Source organism: Hemiscyllium ocellatum, chromosome 5 (assembly GCF_020745735.1).
Source record: "Hemiscyllium ocellatum isolate sHemOce1 chromosome 5, sHemOce1.pat.X.cur, whole genome shotgun sequence".
Lineage (NCBI taxonomy): Eukaryota > Metazoa > Chordata > Chondrichthyes > Orectolobiformes > Hemiscylliidae > Hemiscyllium > Hemiscyllium ocellatum.
In genome coordinates, this window is record NC_083405.1 from 45981751 (window position 1) to 46003551 (window position 21801).

A 21801-nucleotide genomic window follows, 5' to 3' on the forward strand; every position below is an offset into this window, starting at 1 on the left:
CCCTTACCTGCTGGGTTTTTCCAGCAACATGCTCTGCTTTGATCCCCAGCATCCGCAGACCTCACTTTCCCCTGACTAAACATCTAATCTGACTCTCTACACACTATCATCTGGTTTGATGATTCATGTCTTAAACTAGTAATCGTAATAGGTGCACAGAATCATCCCACAAAAATAAAATATCATTGTAAAACCTTAATGTTTTGCGCAGCAGAGTGAACAAAGAGATTAACCTCAAAAGGGCACGTCTTTAGTTTGTGACATTGCTAGCTCCATAGCAACACGCCATGCTGCTACAGGAAGAGGTGGAAGTACTCACGGCATTCTACAAACCAACTAAAAGGCATATTTCTTTGTGCGAGTGGTGACCGTGCTGCTGACTGTATAATCCAGCCCACATTTATTTAAGATCTGATGTCTTAAATTTGACATTTTATTTTGAAATGTTTTATTCCTGGCCGATATTACATATGAACTGACCAATCTTTGGTTTATCTTCTGCTTTTAATACTCTATGCCATTGCCATTTTTTCTACACCCACTACTTTAGCAGCATTTTCACAGAATTTTCAGATGTTGTGCAAGTTGTTTGTTTTCGTGACCTGGCTTAAATTCTCTTCCACTGCCTTTTGAACATCAACCACTCTGTGTAATAGGCCTGTCAAAGTACAAACAGGAATTATTCACAACATTAGGATAAGCTACCCAGTGTTAAGGTGGTGTTCAGAAACTCTTCAATACCTTCCAAAAGAAAAAACAAAATCTTCAAAAATATAATTTGTTTGCAGAGACAACAGACAAAACCAGCAGGGAATATTACCTGTACTAGAAGGTACAAGACCTCCTGACATGTATTTTTTTAAAATACAAAATGTTTATTCAAAAAATTCTAGTGTCAAATTACATATTCACAAACAGTTAATAAACTACAAATGTGGACAAATCAAAGGCTACAATAGAAGTGTAAAGTTCACAGAATTTGAAAATTATGCTAGAAGGTCAAACTTATTTCATTTTAGGCTACAATGCTCCTTTTAAATAGTTTTACTAAGTTATAGCATATAGCCTCCAGAGTGGAATTTCAGAAGCGGGTAATGCTTCAGAGTTCCATTACTTCACATCAGGTCTTCTACACATAAGGCAGGCTATCCTATAGTTTCCATTTGATTTGGAATCAATCTCTTCTACTGAAACCATAAATGCAAGGGAACAGACCTTCACAAACTATGTTGCACTTGGTCAAGCTCCATTGCTAATCATCTTCACCTTCTGCTGATTCAGATTCTAGAAAGAAAAATCAGATGTATATAGTAGTTAGGTTGATTACTTTAAAACAATTTTGTTACATCCTATCCCCACTATTAATAATCTGAAGAGTGAATGAGAAATATTGATTTCGTTTGGAGAGTCGCAACAGCCTCCATCCCACAGAGAAACAGACAGAGGGGAGCTAACAAGCCCAGTCATGACCAACACCCCCATTGGTCAGGAGGACAGCCCGGTCCTCCCAGACAACTGAGACGGACAGCTCCACCAGTGGCCTGAGCAGAACCTGGAGGTGGAACGGGCCAGCAAATAGGGATCCCTCTAAGAAGACACCAAGCAGCAACTATTGTGCAGCCAGGAACAAGCAACAACCCAAGGAGGTGGTCTGGAGCCTGAAGAGCAAAAAGGTCTCCTGGTACAGGTCCAAGCCCACAGTAGTCTGGGCACCAAGCTGAAGGTTCCCAATGTCATTCTGTAAATCCACAACTAGACACTGAATAAAATGTTATACTTCTCTTCCAGATGTTCAAATATATTTGAAAGTTATTTATCAGTGAAGGAATTTAGTCATTTAAAAGTACTGTATTTCAACTTATCGGGGACAGGTGGAACATTTTAGTTTTTGTTTCTTCTAAGGAAGGTCCAATAGAACTTAACTCCAATTTTGATCCAGACATTAATTGAAGACATCCCATAATCAAGATTTATTTGAAAGAAAAGAATTGGTTCATCCTAACAAGCAAGCAAGATAATAGGTCAGATAACAAGTAAAATCTGAAGAGCTTAGATAAGATTTTCCGAGGCTCCGGAAGTTTCCCCATTCACACTAGTTTCCCCTGACTCAATTAGCTCCTGTGAAGTGTCTGCCCTGTCCCTTCTATTTCTCCATTCCTTTTTTTAAAAAAGGCTGGTTCTCATTAGCATCCACCAATTTTGATAGTGTCTCTGTGCTTGCAAAGTTAATGAATTATTTTCCTCCACAGATACTGCCTCACCTGCTGAATACAAACAGTTTTGAAATGTTGAAATTTGAATAAAACTACAGACACAGGTTGCCTACATAATCATCCTAAAAATTGTTATGAAACAGTGGTTCTCTAAGTCAGTGAAATGGTTTACAAAAAGTCCTCATTAAATCTCTAGATACTTTGCAGCATGGCAATGACAGTTATATGCTCTTGAGCTGATGGAAAGATCAACAGTGAATCTTTGTTTTCGGCAAAGTTTCCAAGGCCACGCTTTCGGAATGTGGTGTGGCTGTTTTCTCAGTGCTTGGAGAAATGTCTGTTCTCCGAGTAATCTAGATCCCCAATAAAATTTATCCAGAAATTTCTGGAAGTCACACTTAGGGATTGCAGACAAAATTTGCAGAATTTATTAAAGGACCGAATCTTGTAAATTTGTTCTTATGGGGAACAGGAATAGGGGATTTGGCCCATCCACCTTACTCAAGCTCTCCCCTTGCCAAAGGCATGGTGACTTTCAGGTTAACCCACCAGCAGTCATCTCTCTAATGAGCAAGCAGCCCTATGGTCTACTAAGACCATGACAATTTTATCATTCCAAAGAATCATGCTTGATCTACACCAATCCTACACTCCATATCCCTTAATTCTATTAGTATCCAAAAAATTATCAGTCTTAGTCTTCAACAAGCCTCCACAGCTCTCTGCAGTATAAAATTCTAAAGATTATCTTCTAACCCTCACTCCATACTAATGTATTTTTCAACCATTTCATGAATGCTTTTTGAGAATTTGCAGAACATTATTGGTTTCCTTTCATTAACTTTACTCATTAAAACCTTAAACTCAATAGATATGTCAAACATGATTGTTCTCTCATAAATACAAACTGACCTGTCAGGTCTTGTTGCTAATTTATAGCCCTTGGCAATAGATGTTAATCCTTTCTCTGCTACTGATGTCAAACAAACTGGCCTAAATAGGAACTATTTAGTTTCTTTTTGTTCTTGAATAATGGGGTTACTTTTGCTCAGTTTCAACCCACTGGAATAGTTCTTTAACCTAATCTATTCCTCCATTAAAACTTCTGTTTGCTGCCAAGGAATCAGCAATTCCTTTTGCGAACCTTTTCCTTCGCATGCCCTGAAAAAGATTTATTATCCTGTGTGTTTTGTTCATTTATCATATTCCATTTTGACATTTACTGATTTCTTTGCTTTCATTTGAATTCTAAACTTCTCCCAATCCTCAGGCTCACTACAATTTTTGACAACATTATCAGCCTCTTTTTTTTTTTAAAATTCAAGATTACATTAAATTTTCTTAGTAATTCAAACCTCTTTTACAGTGGGGCTTTATTCTGTAAGAGAATATAAGTATATGTAATGAGTCAATTCTTTAAACGTTTGCAATGCTTACCTACCATGATACCTTTTAATTTAGTTTTCAAATCTGCTTTGGACAACTTGATCATTAAATTTAGATTTAAGCCCCGTCAACATACTTTACTGTGAAACACTAGGACAGTATAGAAAGAGAAGATCTAATGTCTAGAATACGGCAAACTTGATTTCCAGTTTATACTTATACCATCTGCATACACTTTCGCAGTTTGAGGTTAGAAAGTGCAATTATGATTGCACAGTAAAAATGATTCAACTCACACCAGTGAATAGGCAGTGGCTGAATGTATGTCGAAATAATGATGATGATTTCAGGCTGCTAATTTGGTTCCAGCTGTTACACACTGCAACCAGCATTAAAAGGTTTCTCCCCTCCCAACTCACCATCTGGGAGTTGATACTGAAGTTAGAACAGTCAAGCAATACAAGATGCAGCAACTGTGTATAAAGATTTTCACTGATGACAGAATCAGGCATATTTTAAAATGTCATAGCTTTATTGTTTTCACTTGAAGAAAATCAGAGTAAACTGACTATTTAAAAAGAATGACAGCATGACTTATTTTAACATTGGTATTTGTCAAGGGTATGGAATTTGGTGCAGGGAATAAGATGTGATATTATATGGCCTTGTAAAGACACAGAAATAGACAAGTTTTACCTTCTTCAGCATTTTGTAGCCATTCAACAAATTTCTTCATTTGCTCAAGAAACATACTTTTGCCTTTGGGAACATGTGCTTCCTTATACCATTTTAGGATGGCTTCTTCACTCAGGACATCAGCTATGATTCAAAGCAGTTAACACAATGTCAGTAATTTTTAAAATCAAATAAAAATCCACACAATCTCTAGCAAAAAAATAATGCTGCCATTATCCTTTGATGAAAGCTACTGAATTCACACAACACATTAGATGCCAAGTTGATCGTCTCTTCCTAATGGACTAACACAGATGCTGGGTGATATTTAAAGGCTATTGACTCAGCAGAGTGTTCATAACTGTTCTACCCTAACTGCAACAGCTCTAACAGATGCCCTTGTCATTAATCACTCCTCATCCTGCAAAAGGACTTTTGCTAGGCCACACTAAGCATAGGGAGGATCATGTGGCAGAGATATTGCTCAAGTACCAGATGGTTATAGTGTTATTGGTCAGTTTCGTACTTTGACCTTGTTTGCTAACCTTGCTTAGAGCGATGAAGGCTCATTAAAATATTTTGATCAGGTCACAGTGACCACTTCAATTTGGATCCATAAAATAGCCTCTTTTAGCTTCTTCAGAAAGCTAACATAACAGGGCATATATAGGTGCTTGCAATCTTATAAAACTTGTGAACGGTAGGCAAAGTTTCAAAGGAAGCTGAAAATTTCAGTTCATGGCATCAACTCAACCTGCAACTATTACCAGCTAAAAATGGTTCAACTCATACCAGTGAATGTATGTCACAATAAAGATGATGTTTTCAGACTGCTAGTTTGGTTCCGGCTGTTACACATTGCAACCAGCACAAAAAAGTTTCTTCCTTCCGAACCCACTGTCTGGGAGTTGATATTGAAGTTCGAACAAGATTCAGCAACTCTGGAGAAAGATTTTCAGCAGCATATAAACTGCTCCAGAAATAACCTCAGGAGTAAAGTACACATTTTTAAGTGTTATCCTCAAAATGACATTGGTTAATTTTCTACCTTGCCAAAAAGTGGAAGGATAGAAAACAATCTTTTCATGGGAAATTTTACCCTTCTACACTCCTTCCTACAACTTCAAAATTTGAGATCCAAGTAGGTATCAGTATTGGTATAGCTGGATCTTTACTAATAATGGAATGTTGTACAATACCAATTTACCGACTTCTGCACAGTGCTGTCAGGTATCCTAACCCCACCATTTGCACAAATCGCCCTTGAATTTTAACAATTTCAGTATTTCTTCATGGATAATTACTGGGGAGCAGTTTACTGAAAGAATTATATCACGCAGATGATTCTCACAAAGAGCCTATTATAAACGGTCGCTAACTTTATTCAAACAACAATTCAGTACGGAAATAAAATTGATTTAGACAACTAACCCTGGCTAATTTTCTAGCACCCATTAATTTGAGTGGGTGGGGGAGGGGAAGGGAGGAGGTAGAGGAGGAGCTGGTGTTAACTAGTGAACAGCAACTTAGCTGCATCAGCCATACAGACACTGTAGTTTCAAAATCAAGTCAGACATTGGGAATTCTGTAGTGAGTAACTTGCCTGATTCTCCACAGTCCATCCTTCTTTTACAAACTATGTCAAGAAAGTGATATAAAATTCTACATTTGGTTGCAAGAGTGCAGCTCCAACACCAAAATCAGCAGCACATCATCCAAAACAAAGTAATACACTTGATCATCACCCATCCACTGCCTGAAATACATACTTCAACTACCACTGACAAATAGGAGCAAGAGTGCACTCGCTCTCTAAATTGTACTCAGCAGCTAATTCGACAATGCTGACTTCTGATTAAAGAACCAAAAAATCTAAAACCTTTTTGATGATTTGAAGAACAGGTGTATTTAAAGACATGCCATGAAACAAATTTAAGGGCATTGACAACAATTAAGTGTTATAATGCCGCAGTACAAATACCATTCCAAAATTAATTTTAGGATATTTGAAAAGGGACAGCCTTTCATTTCAGTCCTGCTGGTAGTGATAGGATGCACACAAGATTATTTCATTCCTAAAATGTGCAACAAATTTTGTGGAATGGGACATCAGTAGACATTGAGAAAGGTAAATTGAGAAAGTTTCCCTAGACCTGATAGAAAATAAATCTTGAGGGTTGCTATTCCACTGCCCTACTGTAAGAACACATTCTTGGTGTTGGTCGAGAACAAAATGAGGGTTAGTTTTAATGAGATTCATATATGAATAACCTGTTTACAAGTCTCAAGCTCATGCTTTCATAATGACTTCAGTGATGCACAGGATCAGGGTCATGTCACCCATCTGGTTGTATCCTACCAAGCCAAGAGTTTCAGTGCAGCCTGAACTAAAGGCAGGCAAACGGATGGAAAATCTGCAGAGATGAACACACTTTAACATGTTTCTTAATCTATGTAATCCTTCTAACTCCAGTGAATTATGTAAGATCCTGCAATCAAAGTATTTGAAATGCAGTAGTATGACTGCTTTAACACCTTAGTACTAGTTTCAGCAGGACACCATTATACTCTCTCCTCCTAATGTTATGTTAATGAACATCTGCCATCTGCTCAAATATGATTTTCAGATTTCTATTATGATCTAATTTGTCCATTCGTTAAGTCTCTTCACACCACCTCTGCTTGACATCCAGTATATCATACTTTCTTTTGATGATTCCATTACTTCAAAATCTCAGAGGTTAGCAATTTCAATGCGATGGCTGAACCTGATGATCTAACCTTCTCAAAAGGTACCAAAAAGCATTTTTCTTGCATTCCCTACATTACATCAGTGACATGCTTCAATAAATAAATGAGTTGGCTGTAGAGACCTTTAGGACATTCAGGGGTCATGACTAATATTATACAAATCAAGTGGAAATTAAGCTAAAGTGAAATAGACACTAGTGCAGCATTCCTGAATCTTTAGTGTAGGGTCAACATTTAATCAGATTCTCCACAGAATACTGCAGAAAGTGGCGCAAAATAGAATCCTTACCATGCAGAAAGAGGCCATTTGCCAATTGAGTCTGCATTAACCTCTCAACTCAGACCCTATCCTATCACCATAACCCCACATTTACCATGGCTAATCCATCCAGCCTGCACAAGTTTGGACTGTGTGGAGAAACCAGAGCCCTGGCAGAAACCCATGCAGACATGGGGAGAACATGCAAACTCCACAGTTATCCAGGCTGTAATTCAACCTGGGTTCTGGCGCCGTGAGGCAGCTGTTCTAACCACTGACCCACTGTGCCACCCGATGCTGGAAAATTAAGGAAATTGTTTGCACTGCATAGATATTGTATTTATGTATTCTTCCAATTCTTACATTATAACTTTTTTTTTAAAGTTTAGTTGAATCGTTACCACCTGTGAGAGCAACACCTACCTTTATCTGTCATAACTCTTGTCTTTGTTCATTGATTCCTTCCATTTCCATAAAGCTTACTTTGTCTCCTTTATGTCAAATACCTGATTTCTCCCATAAACAATTTTTAAATCTATGTGGAAAAATAAGCTTATGCAAATGAAGCCTTTAACACCAATGATTTGTCTTCTATGACCACAAAAGCTCACCTTTGCCAGTTTGTACCTTCCTCCTATAGCATTTCAAATCTAAGCTTAGCTGAAACTAATTATTCATGATTTACTCAGTAAATCTATTAGTCAATCATTTGGTGCTACCCACACTTGGCTCCCACATGAAATTTTCACCTGTAAAAGTAATTAATTTATACAATCTGAAAATCAGAACGAACAAAATTGCAAGATGCATATTTATGACAGACATTAACTACTCTTAATTAAAAACTTAAAATATAAGCCATATGTATTAATTTAACTTGGAGTAGTGTTTTGTAGAGGAATAAAAAAAGCAAAAGTGGCCCTTAGTAGAGTGATATACTCTTCTTGTCGGATGTGGGAGTTTAGGGAGAGTTTACGGGTTACTGAGGATTATATCAGCAATAAGTGCCATTGGTTATGAATCCTATCAGATCGAATGGATCAGCTGGAGAGGCAGTAAGAGGCAATGAGGAATTTACAAGAGCGATGGGATGTGATGGATCTAAATGGGAAGTGTGGGGGGGGGGGGGGGGGGGGGGGTGGAAGTCTCCGATGCAGTCACATAGATGGGTTAACTCCAGGAAAGGTAACAGGTAGGCAGGAGTCTTCTGGGGCTATCCCCATTTCAAACAAGCATGCAGTTTTGGAAAATGTAGGGGGTGATTGATTCTCAGGGGAACATAGCATGAACAGCTAGGTTTCTGGTATTGAGACTGGCTATAATGTAATGAGAGGTGGGTTGGGTTCCAAGAGATAGATTGTGTTAAGGGATTCTTTAGTCCGAGGTAGAGATAGACACTTCTGCGGCCAGCAGCAAAAAATCAGAATGGTGTGTTGCTTCCCTGGTGCCAGGATCAAGGTGCAGAATGTTCTCGAGTGGGAGAGAGGCCAGCAAGAGGTCATTTCCCACATTAGAACCAACAACATAGGAAGTGGAAAGGTTGAGATTCTGAAGGGAGATTACAGAGCTAGGCAGAAATTTAAAAAGGAGGTCCTCAAGGGTAGTAATATCAGGATTACTCCTGGTGCTGAGTCAATGAGGGCAGGAATAGGAGGATAGAGCAGACGATTGCATGGCTGAGGAGCTGGTGTATGGAAGAAGGATTCATATTTTTGGATCATTGGAAGCTGTTTTGGGGTAGAAGTGACCTGCACAAGGATGAATTGCACCTAAATTGGACTAATATACTGGCAGGGAAATTTGCTAGAACTGCTTGGGAGGATTTAAACTAGTAAGGTGGGGGGTGGGACATAGGGAGATAGTGAGGAAAGAGATTGATCTGAGACGGGTACAGCTGAGAACAGAAGTGAGTCAAAACAGTCAGGGCAGGCAGGGACAAAGCAGAGAACAAGGTAGGACTGACACATTCAACTGCATTTATTTCAATGCAAGAGGCCGAGCAGGGAGGGCAGAAGAACTCAGGGCATGGTTAAGAACATGGGACCAGGATATCATAGCAATTACGGAAACATGGCTCAGGGATGGGCAGTACTGGTAGTTTAATGTTCCAGGATACAAATGCTATAGGAAGGATAGAAAGGGAGGCAAGAGAGAAGGGGGAGTGGTGTTTTTGATAAGGGATAGCATTACAGCTGTACTGAGAGAAGATATTTCCAGAAATTCATCCAGGGAAGTTACTTGGGTGGAACTGAGAGATAAAAAAAAGGGATGATCACTTGACTGGGATTGTATTAAAGACCCCTGATAATCAGAGGGAAATTGAGAAACAAACTTGTAAGGAGATCTCAGCTATCTGTAAGAATAATAGGGTAGCTATGGTAGGGGATTTTAACTTTCCAAACATAGACTGGGACTGCCAGTGTTAAGGGAGGAATTTAAGTGCGTACAAGAAACTTTTCTGATTCAATATGTGGATGTACCTACGAGAGAAGGTGCAAAACTTGACCTACTCTTGGGAAATAAGGCAGGGCAGGTGACTGAGGTGTCAGTGGGGGAGCACTTTGGGGCCAGTGACCATAATTCTATTAGTTTTAAAATAGCGATGGAAAAGGATAGACCAGATCTAAAAGTTGAAGTTCTTAATTGGAGAAAGGCCAATTTTGATGGTATTAGGCAACAATTTTCAAAAGCTGATTGGGCCTAGTTGTTGGCAGGTAAAGGGTCGGCTGGAAAATGGGAAGCCTTCAGAAATGAGACAACAAGAGTCCAGAGGCAGTACATTCCTGTTAGGAAAGTCTGGTAGGTATAGGGAATGCTGGATGACTAAATAAGTTGAGGGTTTGTTTAAGAAAAAGAAGGAAGCATGTCAGCTATAGACAGGATAGATCGAGTGAAAGCAGTAGGAGTAAACGTAAGAGAGAAATCAGGTGGGCAAAAAGGGGACATGAGATAGCTTTGGCAAATGGAATTAAAAAGAATCCAAAGGGGATTTTTACATCAAGGACAAAAGATTCGCTAGGGAGAGAATAAGGCCCCTCAAAAGATCAGGTAGGCGAAAGTGAAAACTGATGCTGGAATGAAGGGCTTTTGCCCGAAATGTCGATTTTCTGTTCTTCGGATGCTGCCTGACCTGCTGTGCTTTTCCAGCACCACGCTAATCTAGCCCCTCAAAGATCAGCAAGGTGGCCTTTGTGTGGAGCCATAGCAGATAGGGGCGATACTAAACAAGTAGTTTGCATCAGTATTCACTGTGGAAAAGACATGGAAGACATAGAAATGTAAGGAAATAGAAGGTGAGATCTTGAAAAATATTCATATCACACAGGAGGAAGTGCTAGATGTCTTGAAACGCACAAAAGTGCATAAATCTGATCAGGTGTACCCAAGAACTCTGTGGGAAGCTAGAAAAGTGATTGCTGGTCCTCTTGCTGAGGCATTTGTATCATCGATAGTCACAGGTGAGGTGCCAGAAGACTGGAGGTTGGCTAACGTGGTGCCACTGTTTAAGAAAGGACAAGCCAGGGAACTATAGACCAGTGAGCCTGACATTTGTGGTGGACAAGTTGTTGGAGGGAATCCGAGGGACAGGATGTATCTGGAAAGGCAAGGACTGATTAGGGATAGTCAACATGGCTTTGTGTGTGGGAAACCATGTCTCATAAACTTGATTGAGTTTTTTGAAGAAGTAACAAAGAGGATCGATAAAGGCAGAGTGATAGATGTGATCTACATGGACTTCACTAATGTATTCGACAAGGTTCCCCATGGGAGACTGGTTAGCAAAGTTCGATCTTATGGAATACAGGGAGAACGAGCCATTTGGATACAGAACTAGATCCAAGGTAGAAGACAAAAGGTGATGGTGGAGGGTTGTTTTTCAGACTGGAGGCCTGTGACCAGTGGACTGCCACAAGGATAGTTGCTGGGTCCACTACTTTTTATCATTTATATAAATGATTTGTATGTGAGCATAAGAGGTACAGTCAGTAAGTTTGCAGATGACACCAAAATTGGAGGTGTAGTGGACAGCAAAGAAAGTTACCTCAGCTTATAACAGTACCTTGACCAGATGGGCCAATGGGCTGAGAAGTGGCAGAAGGAGTTTAATTTAGATAAATGTGAGGTGCTGCATTTTGGGAAAGCAAACATTAGCCGGACTTACACACTTAATGGTAAGGTCCTTGGGATTGTTGGTGAACAGAGAGATCTTGGAGCCCAGGTTCATAGCTCCTTGAAAAGTGGAGTTGCAGATAGATAGGATAGTGAAGACAGCATTTGGTATGCTTTCCTTTATTGGTCAGAGTATTGAGTACAGGAGTTGGGAGGTCATGTTGTGGCTGAACAGGACATTGGTTAGGCCACTGTTGGAATATTTCGTGCAATTCTGGTCTCTTTTCTATTGGAAAGATGTTGTGAAATTGAAAGAACTCAGAAAAGATTTACAAGGATGTTGGCAGGGTTGGAGGATCTGAGCTACAGGGAGAGGTTGAATAGGCTACAGCTGTTTTCCCTGGAGTGTTAGAGGCTGAGGGGTGACTTTATAGAGGTTTATAAAATCATGAGGAACATGGATAGGATAAATAGGCAAAGTATTTTCCCTGGGGTGGGGGAGTCCAGAACTAGAGGGCAGAGGTTGAGGCTGAGCAGGGAAAGATATGAGAGAGACCTACGGGGCAACTTTTTCACGCAGAGGGTGGCATGTGTATGGAGTGAGCTGCCACAGGAAGTAGGGGAGCCTGGTACAATTGCAACATTTAAGAGGGATTTAGATGGCAATATGAATAGGAAGCTTTTATAGGGATATGGGCCAGGTGCTGGCAGGTGGGACTAGTTGGGGTTGGGATATCTGGTCGGCATGGACGGGTTGCACTGAAGGGTCTGTTTCTGTGCTGTACATCTCTAGGACTATAATTCTACATCTGTTCAGTATTCTGATAGATTGCTCCTTGATTAAATCTTGCCAATTCAAATCATACCTTTGTAAAAAAGCACAATGATCTTCTGGAAAGCCTTCATGAAATGGATATTGTCATAGCAATATTCCTGAATCTTCTGCAGTAGGGTCAATTCTGACTGACCTTGGGTACTGAATACTGCAAGAAGTGGTGCATATTGCTGAAAATGATTACAAGTGTATTTAGTCATTTGTCAACTACAGAAAGCTATCTGCTCGTCTCCACCATTAATTATTACTAAGAAATTCCAACTTTCTCACAAATGTTTTAGATTACTAAAAGGTAAGTTGCAGTACATTTTTTTCTTCAAATGCTGTTCATATGAGTACTGGAGTAACATATCAGATTTGAATATGTCTTGTATGAATTTCGATCCATCATTTGTGTGTGTTAAACCAATAACATATTCATCGGTTTTCCCAACGCATATTCTTGATGTAATGTTCAGAGCACAGCATTGAAGACAAAAATGTACTCATCTTAATTTTAAAAACAGTAATATTGTCAACAATAACATCCATTGTCCAACAGCTAAATATTCAAATCCATTCCGAAATGAGTTAAATTGAACACCCTTTCATCACTGGGGTTTGACTGATGCTACTCTGTCAGCTTCCCATGGGGAAACATGCAGAAAACTGGCTTGCATATACTAGCCAGCTGCTAAGTGCAGGTGCCCAGCCTCAAGGTAAGGCTTGCAATCATGTATACAATTACAGGAAGCAGGAGTCAAAGTCTGGAAAAGGGAGAGGAGTAACTATCCTTATCCTTGCAAGCTGGAAAAGTGGATTGCAAGTTATATAACATTTTTAAACTTGGAATTTCAAATCCTTCAACCATAATTTTGAGAATACATGTTCATAAGTGAGTGTTACCAAGTTTTTGTAAATTTAATCAGCTCACGTGTTTTCAAAATTCCACACTTAGTATATTGACATTTTCTAGCTTCACTAGTCACTTCTAAATCAATTATCACAGTTCATTAAGAATGAAAAACTCTCAAGAATCTACCAGCTCAAGTCCTTACACCCAAATGCTGAAGAGGTTTCATTCTTCGAGGTAGATACCTTAAGATGTTTCAGAGCTTGTTCTGTGACCAGCTCCTCTTTCTTGTTCCATTCAACGGCATTCATTACACAGGTCCACAGAAGTCCAATTACTGCCTGTTCAGGCAAGTCGTTTCTCTTCATCTCATCTTTGACATACAGGACTATCTGAAGACAATAGGTTGAGGTGAAATGATAAGTGTCTGGCAGTAACCACTTAGATTTTCCTCTTTCTATCTTTCTCCTGATTCCCTTCCCTGAAAATTTGACTATTTGGTGCAGAACATTTTTCATGCCAGTTGTTCTCTCGAACCCCAATCACACTGATACAACAATCTTGGACAACACAACTTCAGGATGCATCACAACTGTGCCCAATCAAGTTGCCACATTCACATTTATTGCAAGGATCGCTGGGATTGTTTTTCCCTTCTTTTGCCGAGAAATTCTGATGCCAAATGTCATCCCTCGTGCACCATTCCAATGGAGATCAACTAATTAACTTAGTTGGACATTAGGAAAACTACTCACTTAAAAAAAAATTTCAGCTCAAAGGGCAAACACACACCATCACCATATATTCTGCACATCCCTTTTTAAGAAAGAAGCATGTAGTTTAATTAATCCACATGTTGTTGCTCGTTTTTCAGCATTTCCTTTAGGGACTGAAAGGTACTACATAGGAAACAATGTAATTCTGACAGCAAGGGTTTGGCTTTGCTTTGGGAACGCAGTGCTACTGACAGACTTGCACATGTAGTTATGTTCCACAGATATTTTGAAGCTTAATGCCTCAAATTACAGCAATGTCTTAGGTTGCAGCCGAGTTTCCCTGGGCTCTGGAAATCCGGGAGGCAAATAGGACTGAATCCAGCCAGTAAGCATTTTTCCAAAAAGAAAACTTAAATATTACTTCGTGCCTTTAACGAAACAAGAGATCCCAAATTTCAAAGATGCATTATAAAACAAAACACTGACATATTGACTGAGACACAAATTGTAAACGAAGGGATGGAAGGTCAGAAGAAAGTATGGTAGTTGGAGAGCTGTGAAGAGGGTAGTCCAGGGATGAGCACCCAGGTAACTGAAAGCACAGCCACCAACAGTTCGCAACAAAGATAGAGATTCTGAAAAGGTCAGAATCAGACAATATATTGCTTCGGGTTGTGGGGTTACTTATGGGTCAGAGAAGTACAAGAACTTCCCCAATTTCTCAAGCAACTCAATCCTGTTCCCATGTTTAAATCTACCTCTGCTACGAGTTCAGCAGAGCTCAAATTACTTCCACATTCAGCCCATTACCTAAACTCCCAAGCTCCTTTCCGTTTGATTTCATTCCTGAGCTGAAAATCAAATACTCTCTGCAAAAAGGATCGCTTTCCTTTTTTAACGATATCTCAGTTCATCATAGTTCCACTTTTTAAAAAAATGACAAGGCTGGTTCTCTCAGATTTGGAGCTATGTTTTTGAGATCTAATTATAATATTTACTCTGAATGAGCCAATTATCTGGCAACTAGAATATTGAATTTTTCAAGCCACCTCATGGCTAACATACCTCTCTTATGGGGCATTCCTGAGAAAGTTTTTCTTTAAGTTCTTTTTGCAGCTCTTTGCGAGTTCCCAGAGATTGCTGGACTCTGAGAAAGTCAGATAGTTCTTTAAGACCTGCATTTGTGAAGTATGTTGCAAAATGTTCGAAGTTTTGTTTGTTTGCTGGGAAGAGTTCCTATGAGATGGAAAAACAAGTTACACAATTGTAAAACAGTTCACTGCCCATGGTTCATATTTATTATGGCTGATTATTCAATAAAGTCCAAAATACTTAGTTTCAGACTCTGATTTATTCTAAAATATCAGATTGTGCCAATATCTAAAATATAAAAAGCAAATCAAAGTTTCCAGATAAGTTATTGGAATCTGGTCTTACCAGCTCCCCTTCCCAAGTGCTAAAGCTGATTGAACTTCGCAAATTTCAGCAAAACATGAGCATTCGCCAATTGATCAAAGACCATGACTTCAACCTGGGAGTTTTCGGATACTTATGGCTCAGCTATTCACTGCCTTCATTAGCTGCTGCATTGAAGAATCAGCAATCTTACTTTAATTATCTCTTCTCAATGTTTTAGAGGTTTCCATCTTTAAAAGGAACTCTCAGCAGGCTTTTCACTAGCTTGAATTCAGAACAGAGTCATATAGCACAGAGACACACCCTTCAAAACAACCAGTCCATGCCGAACATAATCCCAAACTTAACTAGACCCATCTGCTTGCTCCTGGCCCACATCCCTCCAAACCCTTTTTATTCATATGCTTATCTAAATGTCGTTTAGACATTGTAATTACACTCACATCCACCACTTCCTCAGGAAGTTCAATCCACACACAAACCACCTTCTGTGTAAAAAAAGTTGTCCCTCATGTCTTTTTTAAAATCTTGCTTCTCTCACCTTAAAGTTATGCCCCCTAGTCTTGAAATCCTCCATCCTGGGGAAAAGACACCTACCATTAACTCTGTCTACACCTTTCAAGAATCTCTTAATTCACCTATTAATATAGATTCTTCATTCAATATAATGGTGGCACAGTGGCAAGCACTGCTGCCTCACAGCACCAGAGACCCTGGTTCAATTCCAGCCTCAGGCGACTGACTGTGTGGAGTTTGCATATTCTCCCAGTGTCTGCGTGGGTTTCCTCCCATAGTCCAAAAATGTGCAGGTTAGGTGAATTGGCCATGCTAAATTGCCCGTAGTGTTAGGTGAAAGAGTAAATGTAGGGGAATGGGTCTGGTTGGGTTGCGCTTTGGCAGGTCGGTGTGGACTCGTTGGGCCGAAGGGCCTGTTTCCACACTAAGTAATCTAATAGTCAAATTGAGACATACATCATTTTAGAAATTATAAACCACTTGATTTGAATATTCATGTGCATTTTCCCTTAGAAAACTTACTCAAATGCTGATGCAAATACTTAATTAAAATTAAACATTTTAGTAATACTCAAATTATACTGGCATCTGTCTCTCTCTTTGCTAATATTACATGCAGATGTCAACTTTTCTCCACAGTAGTGATTTATTTTTTTCCTCCCAAACTTCGCTAAAATTTTCAAGATTTAATCTCAACCTGGTCTTTCATGAAGGTTTACGAATGCACAGTTCTAAATGCCTGAATCAGATATACTCACCAACAGCCTCTTGTCCAAGTTGGATTTCTTGAGGGATGAGGTAACAGCATTTGCATCTTTTTCTGCCATCCATGCTTTAAAAACCTTTACAGCAAACGATGCAGATATTCCTGTTTTAAAAGGACCAAAAAAAGTTAAGACAACCTTTCCTCAAGACCTGATAAATCAGGAAAATACAGGTTGAAGCAGATGTTCATAGGCAATAATATCAAATGTGGTTGAGTTGCACTCGCACCTTAATGACAAGGTTTTGGGTTCAAGTTTCATTTCACACGCTCGAGCATAACATCTTGGAAGGAACCCGAGCACTACACTACCATTTCACAGGTGTCATCTTTCAGATGAAACGTTAAAGCAAAATCCTCTTTGCTTTCCAAGCTGGACATGAAAGACCCATGTCACTATTTTGACTAACAGCAGAGATATTGGTCATTACAAATTACTCTGTTCGAATTTGCTGTGGGTAAATGGATGGCCAGATCACAACAGTGACTTCACTTCAGAAGTCAGAGTTATCACGTAAGAGGAGATTATCATTTCGCCCATCAAATCTATGCTGGCTTGCCATAGAGTGATTCAGTCATATCCATTCTCCTAATCAATCCCTGTAGTTTTGGAAGTTTATTCCTTTTCAAGTACTCTTCCTATTTCCTTTTCAAATCTTACACTTTCTTCTTGCACCGCCCTCAAGGAGGACAAATTCCAAGTCATTATCATTCAGTTTATTGGCTGAAAAGGGCTTTGAGAAATTAAGGTTGTAAATATAAAGGTGAGCCGCTTTCTTTCACATTAGACTGAATACGTCGTTTGTTTGTAGCTGTGATAGTTCATTCTCTCTGTTGGAATCAATCTGAACACAATGATGAAGTCCTGCCCGATAAAATTCTGGTATATCATATAGGAAACGAACATGGTCAAGAGTATATTGCTGGAAAAGCACAGGTCAGACAGCATCTGAAGAACAGGTGAGTCGACATTTCGGGCATAAGTCCATCATCAGGAATGATAAAGGTCTTATGCCCGAAACGTCAATTCATTTGCTCCTGGGATGGTGCCTGACCTGCTGTGCTTTTCCAGCACTGCATTCTCAACTGAGCTCCAGCATCTGCAGTCCTCACTTTCTCCTGGGAAAGGAACACGCTCCATCATATAACAATAATGTTTAATTATACCTTAAATCAAAAATAAAAGTATAAACAATTGGCATTTAATGGTAGCACTGCTACCAGAGACCCGGGTTCAATTCCCACCTCAGGCAACTTTGTGTGTGGAGTTTGCACATTCTCCCAGTGTCTGTGTGGGTTTCTTCTGGGTGCTCCAGTTTCCTCCCAGTCCAAAAATGTGCAGTTTAGGTGAATTGGCCATGCTAAATTGCCCACAGTGTTAGGTGAATGAGTAAACATAGGGGAATGGGTCTGGGTGGGTTACTCTTCGGAGGGTCGGTGTGGGCTTGTTGGACCGAAGAGCCTGTTTCCACACTAAGTAATCTAATCTAACTGTGTTTTGCTTGAAAGATTTTTCAATGAAAGTGTTACTAATAAGAAATGGATTAACTTCCATGCCGCATTCCTGGGAGTGTAACCGAAATTTGCTAGTCAAAGAAAGGCATAGGATTAATTGGAATGCCAGTTAGATCCTGTCTGTAACTCCTCAGTGACTTCAGTAGAGACCACAAGCAAAGGGACATGAAACCAATATTGCTAGTTTTCCTACATACAGCTTATATAAAATTTGCTCCATGTATCAGAACATACAATTATTGAGCAGAAAGTTTGGAAGGGAAAAGGCCAGAAAGTTGGGAAAGTACAGCAATCATGGATAATATTAGAACCTTTAGCTTTTCCAAATTTCCCCTTAAACTTTAAATAGGGATTTCAGAATCTCACTAAGGACATGGGTTAGGCCACTTTTGGAATATTGTGTGCAATTCTCGTCTCCCCCCTCCCTGAAGGATGTTATGAAACTTGAAAGGTTTCAGAAAAAGGATGATGCCAGGGGTGGAAGATTTGAGCTATAGGGAGAGGCTGAATAGGCTTGGGCTAACAAGTTTTGAGAAGATTTGTAGTTGAGGTTTTGGATGTAGGTTTGCTCACTGAGCTGTAACGTTCATTTTCAGACATTTCATCACCATGAGAGAGGTAACATCTTCACTGAGCCTGCGGACGAAGCACTGCTGGTGTTCCCTGCTTTCTATTTATGTTCGGGTGTCTTGGAGTTGGTGATGTCATTTCCAGTTTTTTTTTCCTCAGGGGGTGGTAATTGGGATCTAAGTCAATGTGTTTGTTGATAGAGTTCCAGTTGGAATGCCATGCTTCTAGGAATTCTCATGCATGTCTGTTTGGCTCGTCCTAGGATGGAGGTGTTGTCCCAGTCAACGTGGTGTCCTTCCTCATCTGTATGTAGGGATACCAGTGAGAGAAGGTCATGTCGTTTTGTGGCTAGCTGATGTTCATGTATCCTGGTGGTTAGTTTTCTGCCAGTTTGTCTAATGTAGTGTTTGTTACAGTTCTTGCACGGTATTTTGTAAATAACATTAGTTTTGCTTGTTGGCTGTATAAGGTCTTTCAAGTTCAAGTTCATTAACTGTTGTTTTAGTGCGTTGATGGGTTTGTGGGCTACCATGATACCAAGGGGTCCGAGTAGTCTGCCAGTCATTTCTGAAATGTCTTTGATGTAGGGGAGAGTGGCTGGGGTTGCTGGATGTGTTTTGTCTGCTTGTTTGGGTTTGTTGCTGAGAAATTGGCAGACTATGTTCATTGGGTACCCATTCTTTTTGATTATACTGTATGGGTGATTTTCCTCTGCGCTGCAGTGTGTGGTAGCTCATTGAAATAATGTCCTGATGCAGTTTCTTTTGTGGATGTTGGGGTGATTGCTTCTGTAGTTCAATATTTGGTCTGTATGTATTGTTTTTCTGTAGACGCTGGTTTGAAGTTCCCCATTGACTGTTCACTCAGACATCTAGGAATGGCAGTTTGTTGTTATTTTCCTCCTTTTTAGTAAATTTTATGACAGTAAGGGTATTAATAATGGCTGGAGCTGTTTTCTCTGCATCAGAGGCCGAGCGGTGACCTTATCAAAGTTTTATAAAATCATGAGGTGCATGGATATGATAAACAGACAAGATCTTTTCCCAGGAGTGGGGGAGTCCAGAACTAGAAGGCTTGGGTTTATGGTGAGAGGGGCAAGATTCAAAAGGGACCCAAGGGGCAACGTTTTCATGCAGAGGGTGGAGCAAGAATGGAAGTACCAGAGGTAGTGGTGGCTGGTGCAACTGCAATATTTAAAAAGAATTTGGATGGGTATATTAATAGGAAGGGTTGAGAGGGATATGGGCCAAATGCTGACAAATGGGACTAGATTAATTTAGGATATCTGGTCGGTATGGACAAGTTGGACTGAAGGGTCTGTTTCCACGCTGTACATTTCTAGGATGCCAAATGGTCTCTGCCTCATTTCTATGCCACTACCAATTTGTTTCTCTCCAGTGGTTAAATGAGGGAAATTACAGACTTGCAGGTTAGAGCAGGCAACAGCAACTCACTGATTGCTTATCCAAGCCTTCGGCCAATTTGATCTTCACCACAATATTCCTGCATGCCCCTCTGACAAGATCCTCCTGCATGATTCATCCACATACCTCCAGCCTCACCACATCACTTTCAGTCCAGCTCCCACACCATTTCAGCCTTTCAAGACTTAGAAAGGTCCATGACTTGAGGACATCTGCCTTGATGATTTCAGAGCATGGACACAGACACATCTTCTGCATTGACGCAGGATGCACCTTGTGAAATCTGCCTACATCCCCCTTCCTACCTCGGTCACTGGAACCAATGTGGACCATAACATCAGGCTGCTCACTTCCCATAGAAAGAGGGGAATGATAGGCACCCACCGCGTGACACCTTAACCTCGGGACCAGGGAGGCAGTACGCCATCCTGGAGTTATATTCACTGCCACAAATGTCTGACAGATTCCCAATGAAATCCCCTATAACTATCACTTTTTTTTGTCCGTTCTCCCCGTCCCACCTCCCACCGTATGCAGAATCACCAGTGATGCCAAGGGCTTGGCACTGTCTGCACTCGCCAGACAAACTATCACCCTCACCAGTTCAGTATGGAATGTCAACTGGCCAATAGGATGGGAACTCCTTCATCACCACACATTTCTCTAAAAATTGCTTGGTAGCCCCCATTCCACGTCAGCCTGTACACCTCTAATCGGTGGTGTGATTCCTTCTCAACAGGTGCTATTCACATAATTCTCTGCCTTGTAGATGCATAGTGATACCAATTGCTGCTTAAGGAATGCACTGCCTCTCTGGTGCCAGGGAGTGGTTGTAAGTCATACTTTGACAGGAGGGGAGCAGTTAGAGGTTGTGGTCCACATTGACATAGGTAGGAAGAGGGATGTAGGCAGATTTCATGGAGTTATGAAATAAATTTTAAAAATCCTCAGGGGAAGTAATCTCAGGATTACTCCATGCCACGTGCTAGTAAGCATAAGAACAAGGGAATCAAGCAAATTGACACTTGGCTGGAGAAATGGTGTTGGACAGACAGCATTTCTGAAACATCTAGACCAGTTCTGGGGCAAGTGGGACCTGCACAAGCTGAACGGGTTACATTTTAACAGGACTCTGACTGCTATCCTTTCAAGGAATTTGCTAATACTGTTGGGATTGGTTCAAACTAGAAAGGCTGCAAGGGACACTAGAAGACAGGGAAAAAAAAGCCAAACATAAGAGTCTGCTTTGAATGTTGAATAATGTTGAAAAGACAAACTTTAGGGCACTCTGCCTGAAAGCATACATTTGCAACAAGCTATGTTGTTTAGCTTTCAAATTTGTTATGATATAATTGCTATTACAGAAACATAGCTGCTTGGCGACCATGACCAGAAACTGCATGTTCAAGGATTTTCAACCTTTAGGAAAGAGACAAAAAGGAAAAGGAAGTGAAGTTGTACTGATAATAAGGGCTGGGATCAGTACGTTCGTCAGGAAACATCTCAGAATGGAAGAACAATATGTGGAAGGAAGACAGTATGGAGCAGTAGACATTGGTTGGACTTATTTATAGGTCACTAATATACATGGTATGGTATTAAATGAGAAGAGCATGTAACATGGACAACATAGTGATCATAGGTAACTTCAAACTAAAATGGACTAGGTAAACCAATTGAGCATGAAAGCTGTGGAGAATGCGTTTCTAGAGTACTTTCAAAATGGTTCTCCAAAGCAGCATTGATAAGTATGGCATTGGATTTGCACAACAGGTCAGACAGCATCCAAGGAGCAGAGGAAATCAATGTTTCGGGCATAA

General features: G+C 40.1%; 1 protein-coding gene across 1 annotated transcript in view; it reads right to left on the bottom strand.

Annotated features, from left to right (window-relative positions):
* Nucleotides 1-816: 816 nt before the first annotated feature.
* LOC132816019 (eIF5-mimic protein 1) overlaps nucleotides 817-21801 on the bottom strand; it is a 76168-nt gene continuing 55183 nt past the window's right edge. Inside the window, exons 7-12 of the mRNA XM_060825424.1 lie at nucleotides 16468-16577; nucleotides 14843-15013; nucleotides 13307-13453; nucleotides 12261-12399; nucleotides 4296-4418; nucleotides 817-1284 (exon numbers count right to left, since the gene is read on the bottom strand). Coding sequence (XP_060681407.1) covers nucleotides 1253-1284; nucleotides 4296-4418; nucleotides 12261-12399; nucleotides 13307-13453; nucleotides 14843-15013; nucleotides 16468-16577 — 722 coding nt within the window. The 3' untranslated portion in view covers nucleotides 817-1252. The remainder of the gene's footprint in view (nucleotides 1285-4295; nucleotides 4419-12260; nucleotides 12400-13306; nucleotides 13454-14842; nucleotides 15014-16467; nucleotides 16578-21801) is intronic.